A 12,294-nucleotide genomic window follows, 5' to 3' on the forward strand; every position below is an offset into this window, starting at 1 on the left:
AGGCTGAATTAAGTTTGTGCAGCTTATTTAAACTACATTTCCTAAGTTCTAGGTGCTTCATTTCACAATCTTATTTTTTCATGTATATATACTAATGCAGACATCCTTTTTTTTCCCTCCACATTACCATAGTCGAATCCTGAATGATACTTTTGTCATAATGGCATTACTCACTCTACGATCTGGTTGATATTAGACCTTAAGTACTGAATTTCAACACACGTAAATTTTTAATCCTTTAATTTCTCTATTCTGCCAGTAATTGATAAGGACAGTCATACTTAGAGGAGGTCTTAATTTAATCACCCTGGAAATCAATTAGAAGGTGAAAAACTTCCTTATATTGTTATTATGAAAATTTCCCGATCAAATCCGCAACGCAATCATAATCAATGCATGACTTTTCACACACGTTTAGTCAATACATAATTCAGTAGTTGCTTCTTCACCATTTAAAAACACAGTATGGGAAAGAATTCGTATCTTAAAAGCAGGCATAATTTAAAAGCTTAATATCAGTCAAATGCAATGTCTCAAGTCATCAGATAAAATAATGCTTTACAGAAATAAACTAATAAAGGCTAAACGTGGACCAGAAAGCATTCATTTCACATGAATTATCTCACCAGCCAATATAGTACTAGACCTCTCCTTGCTTCACCCTTGTTGAATACTTCCCATAGGATGCAAGAATAGGAAGAGCAGATAGCATTCTTCCTGTACCTGTCCACAAACAACTCCTTAAAAATAAATAACCCAATACATACAAGAGCTTGTTATACTGCATCCATTCACATCACTCTGAGTATCCTCGTGTAAGTTAAGGCCATTTTATCTGTATACAGAAGCCTTTCTTAAAATTGCTAAGAAACATTTTCTTCAATCTTATTGCACATTAAAGGATGAAGAAGAAATTGGACAAGATTTATCTATCACTTGGAATTTTAGAACTTTGAAGACAGAGCCACCTCTCTCTTCAAAAGAGAATTCCTGCCATCCCATCCTGGACTAGGCAATATTTTCCAAACAGATGTAGTGTAACTGTACCACTAAAAACACAAAATAAAGAGGATTTATCATTATTATCTAGACTAAAGTCTTGACCAAGTGTCATTACTGCCTTCTGACCCTACCACAAACAAAACCATAAGACTTCAGAAATAAAATACATCAGAAATTTGATGCTTGTTTAACATTTAAGATACAAGAATATTTATCAAGTCCCCTTTTCAAAAATAATTTAGGTTACAAGTCCAACTATAATAGCATATAAGTATCCCACAAAAATCTTACAAAGTATTGAAACAGTAGTGTGGAAGACCTGCAATTGCACTAGTGAATGAAAAGCATTGGAAATGCCTGTCTCTATTCCCTCAGATATTTGAGATGGAGAAGCTTTTATGTATTTTCTGTAAAAGATGAACATCTAGTGTATTGCCATTTTCTATATTCAAGCCAGCTTCAAGTTCCTTCTTTGATCTGTACAATTTCAGTCCGTGCTTTAACTATATAGTCCTAGCTAAATGAAATAAGTGTCCATTTAACACATTGTACATGAACCTCTCGCATTCAAAACTTCCAGGAGATGCGTGGCACTTTTTAATAAAATTCCTGCATTTGTGCTGTTCCTACCTTCTAGCTTTCTCTTTATGTTTGTTATTTTCAGGAACATTTATTTTACCAAATCTTTCTCTCAACAAGTTCCTCCATCTTGCACCATTTCTTAGGGGCACACTGCACAGAGGACACAAAAGGGATCCCAGAAGATGTTATGCCTGAAGCAAAACACAGCACTTCCATAATTGTTTATTTTCAGATACATACATGAAGACACCCACTATCTGGGCTGCACATAGAGGAGGCAGAAAGAATGAAAAGTCTCCTTGAACTCTCTCCTCCCCTTCTTTGCCCTTGTAAACACAGAATATAGTGCCGGGTCCTGCACCGGGCTGCAACAACCCCAAGCAGAGCTACAGGCTGGGAGATGAGTGGCTGGAAAGCTGCCTGGCCGAGAAGGACCTGGGAGTATTGGTGGATAGTCGGCTGAATATGAGCCAGCAGTGTGCTCAGGTGGCCAAGAAGGCCAACGGCATCCTGGCCTGTATAAGAAGCAGTGTGGCCAGCAGGTCGAGGGAAGTGATTGTGCCCCTGTACTCGGCTCTGGTGAGGCCGCACCTCGAGTACTGTGTTCAGTTTTGGGCCCCTCGCTACAGGAAGGACATGGACGTGCTCGAGCGAGTCCAGAGAAGGGCGACCAAGCTTGTGTGGGGTCTGGAGAACAAGTCTTACGAGGAGCGGCTGAGGGAGCTGGGCTTGTTCAGCCTGGAGAAGAGGAGGCTCAGGGGCGACCTCATCGCTCTCTACAGTTACCTGAAAGGAGGCTGTAGAGAGGTGGGGGTTGGTCTATTCTCCCACGTGCCTAGTGAAAGGACGAGGGGGAATGGGCTAAAGTTGCGACAGGGGAGTTTTAGGTTGGATGTTAGGAAGTACTTCTTTACCGAAAGGGTTATTAAGCATTGGAACGGGCTGCCCAGGGAGGTGGTGGAGTCACCATCCCTGGAGGTCTTTAAAAGACGTTTAGATGTAGAGCTTAGGGATATGGTTTAGTGGAGTACTTAGTGTTAGGTCGGAGGTTGGACTCGATGATCTTGAGGTCTCTTCCAACCTAGAGAAATCTGTGAATCTGTGAATATAATCCCACCTTTGACTTCTTCTGCAAAGTGAACCAATGTGTAAGAACTCCATTCTTACTGAACAAAGGGCAGACTAGATGATAAAACAACAACAACAACAACAATTCCACAGTAACTATCATTAAATTCAATGAGTATTCTTTGTGCAGACACCTATACAGAGTTCCTACATCAAATAGTATTGGTATTTTGTTTGGAGATGAGCAAGAAAAAGAAACACCAAATATACAGATATGCTTCATTTGTGGAAATTTATCTTGTATAACATAGCTTGGTATATAAATGGTAACACTCACAGATTAGCTTATAAAAAAAATACAAACTTGGTAACTATTCTTATTACTATTGACTGAACATGTGCTTCGAAATAATTGATAAAAAGCTTTTCTTATGCTAATTCTTAGATTTGTCACCTGCAGAGAGAAGGACCACTACATCTCAAAATAGAGAATCATGTTTGCACACAATGAACAGAAACGCAACTAGAGTTGTGACAAAAGGGGAAGAACTGCTGTTTTATGGAGTATAGGTCATATGACATGTTTAGGATAATCGAAAAAGACCCAATTCTGTAACTGATTTTGTACAAAGAGCAGAAACAATGATCTAGTCTGGCAAAGTGTTTTTTTCCTCGGGAAGCTCAATATGAGCAGAAAATTCTGCTTTTACAACTTCTATAGTTGGGACTACTACATGCCCTTAAAGTTCATGCACACAAGCAGAAGAATCTGTTTTTAACCACACAGTGCAGAATGTCACACAACACCAGCAAAAACATGCTTTAGCACTAAAGCCTAAAAGATGCAAAAAAAATAAAAATAAAAATAAATGCAATTGTATGTCAAAGCTTGTGCTGCATAGCTGATCTGTTAAACTGCAAAAGGTAAATATGAGAAATCATACAAATCATACAAAAGGGGAGATTTTTTTTTCTCTAGTGGCTATAATAAGTCTTTCTTACAATAAAAAGATGGAAAAAGCAGATACTTGATACTGATAGAAAGTATGTCCATGCCTAACAAAACCAGTTCATCTTAGTGAAAATATTACACCTGTAACACTGGCAAGGTCAGCATCAGCTTGGCTTATTTGCTGCCTAAGTCCCTGTTGTGCACGTTAGAAGATGTTTTAAGATGTTTTGTTCATAAAGCAGCACAGTTCCTTTGTTGTGCTGGGTCACTCCCTTTTTCTCCAGATGCAGCTCTTCTTTCTCCCTATCTTTAGGCTTCTTGGGATGCAGAAGGAAGGAAGAAAGGAATGTTTTTCAAGATGAAACTGTGAATTCACATGAAGTTCTAGAACTAAATCCTAGATAAAATGTCTTTGCAAACAGTTCTCAGGCAGAAAAAAAAAAAAAAAAAAGACGGCTCCCCTTCTTGCTGAAGCCAGCCACTTCACAGTTATATAGAAGACCTTTATCTTACTTTCTCTCGCTGAAGATGAAGACATGAGTTCAAACTGTCCTTTTGTGAAGACAAGAGGAGAAAATGTAAGAATGTGGCATAAAAATTAAAAGAAGGTCTAAGGAGAAGACCTGGGGCAGCAACCTAGACAAAAAGAAAGCAGTAAAATTCTTGTTCCAAGAGCTCTTTAGTGCATGATTTAATAAAACAGTCTAAAAAATGAGAGGCATTATCAAAAGTTCCTTGAGATATAAAGAGTGTTCCCCAAACCAGCTAACACAGTGTTCTCTATACTTTCTATCTCAGTATTTGAGAGCTTGGTATAATAATTTCTTTTGTAATAGCGTTCCCCTCAGAAAATCTTGTTTACTTCTTCAGTTCAATATAATGAAATAAAAAAGGATGTTTTTTAAAAGGCTCACTATGTAAGGAAAAAATGCCAGCAGAGAAACACAGAATACACAAAGCCAAACTAAGCAAAAGGTCAATTTCTCTCTTTCTTTTCTAGTTCTCTTCATTTTTTTTTTTAGGGTAAGACTGAATCAAACAAATTTAATAGCATTTTCTGCAAAGTTGTGCCGACAGATTTGGGAAACCACAGGCTATGGTCAGCTTAATCTTTGTCCCCAGGAACACCATGTAGCAAATCTTCATGGAGGTCATATTCAGGCACACAAAGGACATGGATAACTGGGAAAAGCCAACAATTTACAGGACAAATTGTGCCTGACCAGCCTGATTGCTTTCTGTGATGAAAGGACTGGCTCAGTAGCCAAAGGGGAGAGCACACCTTGGTTTTAGCAAGGTTTTCAACATGGTTTCTCACAGTATCCTTCCATCAGGCCGGAGAAATAGATGGATTATAGGTGGACTATAAATATGGGTAAAAAAAGCAGGCTGAACAGCAGGACTCAAAGGCCTGTGACAAGTAGCACAAAGTCCAAAGCGCAGCATTTCTGACAGAGCGACCCTGAGACCAGTTCTGTTTAACAGCTTTATTTGTTAAAAAGGAAGCCTGGGGAATTGGAAGGACTGTACTCTCAAAAAAGTTTGCACATGACAAAAAATTGAGGGCTACAGTTGACATGATGCAAATAAGAGGAATCCTGACAGGCTGGAGAAATGGCTGGTAGGAATTGTGAAATTGAACATCATTCACAGCTTCACTGGGTTAATCCAAGTTTGTAATGTGATATGTGTTGGAAAAACATTCTTAGAGGTCACAAAATCAGCCCACTTACTCCAAAGTAGAATTTTACCTACGTTATTCCTGGGAGATGCTCATCCAACTGTTCTTTAAAATCTCCCATACCAGAGCTTTCTTTTTTTTTTTTTTTCTCACAACAATCTATTCCTTTACCCCACTAGCCCAAGTCTTTTAGAAAAAAAAAAAAAAGTTTTGAGAAAACAATACTCTCTTGCTATATTTTAAGTGCCTTATGAGTACATTGCTCCTTTATTCACAGTAGACAGGGAGAAAAGTTCATTCTCTTCTTTTAACTACATATTTTTATATCCTTTAAGACCACTATTATGTCTCCTTTTAGTCTTTATTTTTCTAAACCTTAATTTATTTAGCCTTTCCTCTTATATTGTTCTTAGACATGCAATCATGTTCATTTTCTAGGTCTTCAGTCATATTGCGTTCCATAAGCTGCTTTTGAGATGCTGGAAAAGGCCTGCTTATTTAGCTCCATATGCTAATGAAAATATCTGGGTCTTCCACTAACTATGAAGTGTTTGCTCAGGATTATATGGAGTGGAATTCATTTTACATTACTGGAGAGTTCACTGATGAAGAGCTACGTGGAGACCAAACACTGAATGACCACAGCCATTCTCAACACTTTTGCTCAGATCAAATGTAAATGATGCTTGTGCAATGTTCCATGGCAATGAGTATTAAGAAACACTGCTTCTGGAAAGATTCTCCACTCTGAGGAATGTTTGTGTATCTGACTCACAAACTGGCAGTAAAAACACTAGCACAGGTGTATTTAAAAAAAATACACATTTTTAAGGCGACTTCAAGACACTAAAAATGTCATTGTAAAAGGCTCTACTTGTAATGCTGAATATATGAACATCTTACCTCAAACAGTTATTCCCTAATCATTACAGAGCTGAATTTGCATCACATAGAGGTTGGCAAAGAATTCATATCGCAGGCAAGACAATCTTGTTTTTAAATATAGCATCCTAGTTCAGAGAACTTGGATTCAAAGCAAGGCCCAACACAAAGGTTCTTCAGAGTGGACTGCATTTTGATTAATATTATGTGAATAACTTCCTTTCTGTTGAAGTAGCATACAAGAGCAATAATGTTAAAATAATGCTAGCTGATTCAACTGTTTTTAAAAAGCACAATGAATCTTTCACCCACCAAGAAAAAAAAATATATTTTATCACTAAATAAATGATGCACATAGACATACAACTATAACTCCTGAAATCAAGCTGATTATACTTCAAGCAATGCATGACGTATGCTTGGAGGATTTGTTTTTTTCCACTTCTTAGAAAGAATATGCAATATTATTTACAAAACCCACTACAATGCCACAAAATTGTCAATTTATGTTCAACGTTATATTTGAAATGTAGCCTGATTTTGAGAGGTCAGGATGAACATAGCCTTCCACACATCCATCTTTCTACTCTGTGATTTCTGTAGACAGTATCATCCACAGCTTGTAGCTGCACATCACAACTTAAATACAAAATTGGTTGTTCAGTTATTGATTGCTACTGAGCAGAAGTTACATGTGATTTTTGAGCCAAATCAGAGTCCAACTGGGAGGATACTGTATTCCCTCTTTCATCAAATTATACAGGTGCACATGGGATATGACGAGTATTTAGTGGACAGTATCGTGAGCACAGAGATATGGGCACAAGTACTGGCATATTTCTCACTAATAAATAATTTCCAATTGTTCACAGGCTTGTGCCTGAAACCAAAGGATCTTATTTAACTTCCCATATTCTCTTGTTCTGTCTTGTCCATTTCCTGCAGATGACACTAAGCCCTACCTATGAGATCTTAAACTGCATTCCTCTACTGAAATTCCTAAGCTTTTTCCTTCAGAAGGAAATTTAAACACTCACAAGGCTGAAACCAAGTACAATTTGTAAATCCTCCTTGTTCCAAAAGGAACAAACAGAACTAATAGGCTTTTTAAAAGGAAATAATTCCAAAATACAGAAGGTGCTTCTTTCTTTTGTAGCAACTGATTCACTCTTTATAGAGTGATGAGACTTCACATACAAACCACAAATGCATTGAGTTTGTCTTCAAGGAGACCAACTACTTCTGTAACATGGATTCCAAGGAGCTTTCTAGTCATGTGTCCAACTGTTAGCAATTTCCATCCTTTCTAACTAAAACGGGCCCTATTCCATCAGTTCTACCACAGACTTTCTCCCTTGCACAGGTTCAATCAGAGGAAACATTCAAAAAGAGCTACATGCAATCCATGGTTGTACTTCAGACAACTAAGTTGTAGTCCTGAAATTCCTAGCTCAGATGTTGTTTGAACCCAGAATATCTGGGACACATTTGCAACATTAAGTTGAGTTGCTTTTTGGGCGCAGAAGTTACATGGCTTTAAAACAACTAAGCAGTCTGTCATCTACTTGCTCAATAAATTCTGGAAACTAAATGTTCTTCCTTTTAATCTGTATTTTGGAGCTTAATCTAGTATACTTGCTAAAGTATACTAGTATACTGGTATACTACTGCAGCTTTTTTGACAGGATTATCTACAAAATTTGAAAAAACAGTGGCACTGTTTCTGTAAGAATGCAAAGTATATGCCAATGTATTCAATAGGGTGCACATGTGTTTTCTCAAGGAGCCATGTTTTCAAAGAAAAATGCAATCCTCCTGCTTTCCATTAAACAAAAAGGTGAAGTTGCATACTCTTTAGGAGATATTTGTGTGTTATGAAATCTGAATGAGAAGGTAGTGCCTCAAATTAGAACCAATGATCCTAAGCAGGACTCATTTACACAGGTCATCTTTCATACACTTTTTTTTTTTTTTAATCCATTCATGCACCTCAAGTCCTGACCCTCAACCAAAGACCAAAAGGTAATTGAGAGGAAGAACTCTTTTCATAAATATACCCATTGGCTAGTTGCTGATATTCACACAGAAACATACTTCAGCAGTTCTGCATACTGCTTTCCATGGATTGTGTTTGACAATCTCAGTGGATCTTACTGTGAGCCTTGGTACGCCTCCACTTGAAAGCTGATGAAGACCCTAACTGTGCTGCACAGAAAACTATTCTACAACTCATCCAGTTGTTAGCAATGAAAGCTAGGTTAACAAAACACCATGCTCATTACCTTCACCCTCAGGGTTTTCTGGACTTATACATTAGACTCAGTCATTAAAGGAGTAATACAAGCGTAAGTTGAATTTAAATGATAATCAAAAAATCTACTTTTTACAATTCTTTCAGATACCTTTCTACACCATCTATAAAATATACAGTGCTTCCCTTTCCCATTAGAGAATCAGTGAGACAAACAGAACAATGCTCCTGCAGCATTTAGACAGCTGCATCATACCAGCTGTAGTGCTAAAGCAAGCCACAAAAAATAAAGTTGTAAAACCTTCTAGCCATTTCTAAAGGGCTTTTTAAGTATAAAGTCTGGCATTAAGTAGAATGTGAACTTTTTAGTGTGTAAATGGACTTCATTTAGGGTGGTGATCGGCAGCACAGAGTCCAGCTGGAGACCTGTGACTAGCGGTGTTCCCCAGGGGTCGGTGCTGGGTCCGGTCTTGTTCAACATCTTCATCGATGACCTTGATGAGGGAACAGTGTCTGCCCTCAGCAAGTACGCCGATGACACAAAGCTGGGAGGAGTGGCTGACACGCCAGAAGGCTGTGCTGCCATTCAGCGAGACCTGGACAGGCTGGAGAGATGGGCAGGAAGAAACCAAATGAGGTTTAATAAGAGCAAGTGTAGAGTCCTGCACCTGGGAAGGAACAACCCGATGTATCAGTACAGGCTGGGGGACGACCTGCTGGAGAGGAGCTCTGAGGAGAAGGACCTGGGGGTCCTGGTGAACGACAGGGTGACCATGAGCCAGCAGTGTGCCCTCGTGGCCAAGAGGGCCAATGGGATCCTGGCGTGCATTAAAAGGAGTGTGTCCAGCAGGTCAAGGGAGGTGATCCTCCCCCTCTACTCTGCCCTGGTCAGGCCTCACCTGGAGTAGTGTCCAGTTCTGGGCTCCCCGGTACAAAAAAGACTGGGATCTCCTGGAAAGAGTCCAGCGGAGGTCCACAAAGATGATATGGGGCCTGGAGCATCTTCCCTATGAAGAAAGTCTGAGACACCTGGGTTTGTTCAGCCTAGAGAAAAGAAGACTGAGAGGGGATCTCATCAATGTATATAAATACCTGAAGTGTGGCAGACAGAGGGATTTGGCCAACCTCTTTTCAGTGGTTTGTGGGGACAGGAAAAGGGGTAATGGCCAAAAGATGGAGCGCAGGAAGTTCCGCACCAACATGAGAAAGAACTTCTTCACGGTGAGTGTGATGGAGCACTGGAACAGGCTGCCCAGGGAGGTTATGGAGTCTCCTTCTCTGGAGATATTCAAGGCCCATCTGGACGCCTACCTGGGCAGCCTGCTCCAAGGAACCTGCTTTGGCAGGGGGGTTGGACCCGATGATCTTTTGAGGTCCCTTCCAACCACTACAATTCCGTGATTCTGTGATTCTGTGATTTCCCCTTCTGAAAATGGAACCTAAAGGAATAACCCAAATAATTGAGTTCCTCCAGCAAGGTGTTTTGAAAGTGTAATCCTTTCACTTTAGCCAGCTTCTAAATGCTGAGAGTAAAGTCAGGTTTCCCTTGTTTGTGTTATTATATTGAATTTAAACAAAAGGTTCGGATTTCAGAATTGCTGAAATTCTTCAGATAAAGCATGCATGTTAGCCATGTTGCTTCCAGCAAATTTACATGGGGGGGGGGGGTGGGTGGGTGGAAAGCATCTACAATTTCCTCTTTTACAAAGAGAAATAGTGTGTGTTAATACAGAAATATGGTATTCTCACAGACACAGACAATTAATGTATTTTTTTTCCCGTTTTGGCCTTCTTGTAATTGTCTTATACACGATCTGGCAGACAAAAAATACAAGGCACTCTATTAATCACTGATGATTAAATAACTCTGGCTGAAAGGAAATCAGGCCCCATGTTTAGGGCACAAACTAAAGCTTTTGGAAACCTTGATTTAAATCTCTTTTCTACTATTGATTTCCTGCAGGACCCGAGTGGTCCACTTGGGCCCATATTCAGAGAGGCAATCAAGTTTCAATTAAAAGCAATGGATTGTAGTTCCCAACTATGCACTGGGATCTGGGCCTTGCTCTGCACACTTCAGGTCCTCATCTATAAAATCAGAATGATAGCACTTTGCTGTCTCATGGGGAAGATACAAAGATAACACCTGAATACCCCAGTCTTCAGAGTGATGGGGGACAGATTAGCTCCTTAGCTAAAATAAGAACAATAACAGTTCCTTTGGTGGCATTTTGCTAGATCAATGAGTGCTGCTGTCTCTAAGAACTTCAAGTGATACAAATAAGTGTTAAAGTCTGCGTCTTCAGTGAAATGACATTACAGATGGCTAAAATTTCTTTACAGTTTGAAGAACAATGAAGTTGCGTATGGATGGTCCTGGCAAAAGCAAAACTTTTCTTTACCTGACTTCCTCTCATGTAATGTATACTCACAGCACATCTTCCAGTGCAGCTGGAGGCTTTGTTACAGACAGAAAGATGCTGCTTAGCATAGCCAGTGTTTACTGCCTAACTTTTTTTTTTTTTTTTTTAATACGAATTTGGAGTAATTCCCAGATAATACATCTGCACCTATTACTTGCACCTTGGAGTGTAAGACCAGCTGGGAAGGTACTGAGGACAACCGCATTTATCAGCAATGAATAAACTGATCTATCTTTTTCTGGATTAGCAGTGGGTGATCACACACGGACCAAGAAGTATCTATCTGCTGACTGACATATACAAGCTGGCACTCTTTTGTGTCAAAAATGTACACAGCTGCATGCACACTAAAGCCATCCCATCTATAAAGTACAATTGCCAACTGCCTGTCCTCAGAGATGGGTAAAGAGAGAGGGCCTCAAAAACTAAACAAGTGCAAAGAACAATTTTCATTCCTGTAAGCATCTTTTATTCCAAACCCTTCTGTTGTTTTTCTTTGGTTGGTTTGTTTGTTTTTTACAGTTTTCCTTCCATGTTTTGGAAGGACTAGTGACTACTTAGAAAAAGAGATTTTCATTTCTCATAAACTTTGAGATGTCAAGCATATAAATTACACATTTTGAGGTACCAAACACACTGATTTAACTTGATTGTCAGTCATTACCAGCAGATGTCTGGACAAATTGCCTAGCTTGTTTCGGTTCTAGCTCATCTCCAGATACTCTGTCCAATAGCTGATCTAATAGAAAGATCACAATCCAAAGAGATAATAAATCGTATTTATTCAAACAGTATTATCAGCCATCATGCACCAATATGAAGGGAGCTTTATTCTAACATCTTCTTTGAACTCATCTGTCCAAACTCTCTCAAATCACCATCTCAAGAATCCTTGTTTGCAGTCTCTGTTTGTACAATATAACAGAACGCCAGACTGAATCATGCTCAAGTAGTTTGTGTTTGGGCTTTTTTGATCACAAATAGACAGGCATGTTAACAATCCAAATAGTGCATCACCCTCTTCCCCAGCACTCCCAGAGTTCTGATGAGAAGCAGGAAATTTTGTGATACCCATATTGGAGTGATGGGGCTGACTGGAGCTCCACTGAGAAAAATTGCAGCTTAGTTGATCCTTAGATCATCACAAATGATAACAGGAAGAAAAAAAAAAAAAAGTAAAGGTTGCATACTTTGATGTAAGGAAAGCTATTGAGTGATTTGGCTGAGGAAGGAAGCCCAGCAGTTGTTTCTACAGATTCCTGCACAGACACAGGTTTTGCAAGTCAACACAGTGTAAATATTTAACTAACACATTATCACTTGTTATTATTGCTTCACTACAAATCAAGTAAGCACCTAGCAAGAAAAAAAAAAAAGTGATCAATTTTTTTTTTTTAACATCACATTCAATGGGTCATCATAGAGAGATAGAGAAGGTGATTTGTGTTTTATA

At 39.1% G+C, this 12,294-nt stretch overlaps 1 protein-coding gene across 4 annotated transcripts in view; it reads right to left on the bottom strand.

The window, feature by feature from the left end:
- USH2A (usherin) overlaps window positions 1-12,294 on the bottom strand; it is a 419,834-nt gene that overhangs the window by 283,716 nt on the left and 123,824 nt on the right. The window contains exon 22 of one of the 4 annotated variants that reach the window (XM_080585041.1): window positions 8,805-9,023. The exons of the other annotated variants lie outside the window; for them this stretch is intronic. Within the exon in view, the coding sequence (XP_080441167.1) occupies window positions 8,938-9,023 (86 nt within the window). The 3' untranslated portion in view covers window positions 8,805-8,937. Of the gene's footprint in view, window positions 1-8,804; window positions 9,024-12,294 lie in introns of those variants that run through there. 4 annotated transcript variants of the gene reach the window in all.

Source organism: Anser brachyrhynchus (assembly GCF_964034855.1).
Source record: "Anser brachyrhynchus genome assembly, chromosome: 3".
NCBI classification, from domain to species: domain Eukaryota; kingdom Metazoa; phylum Chordata; class Aves; order Anseriformes; family Anatidae; genus Anser; species Anser brachyrhynchus.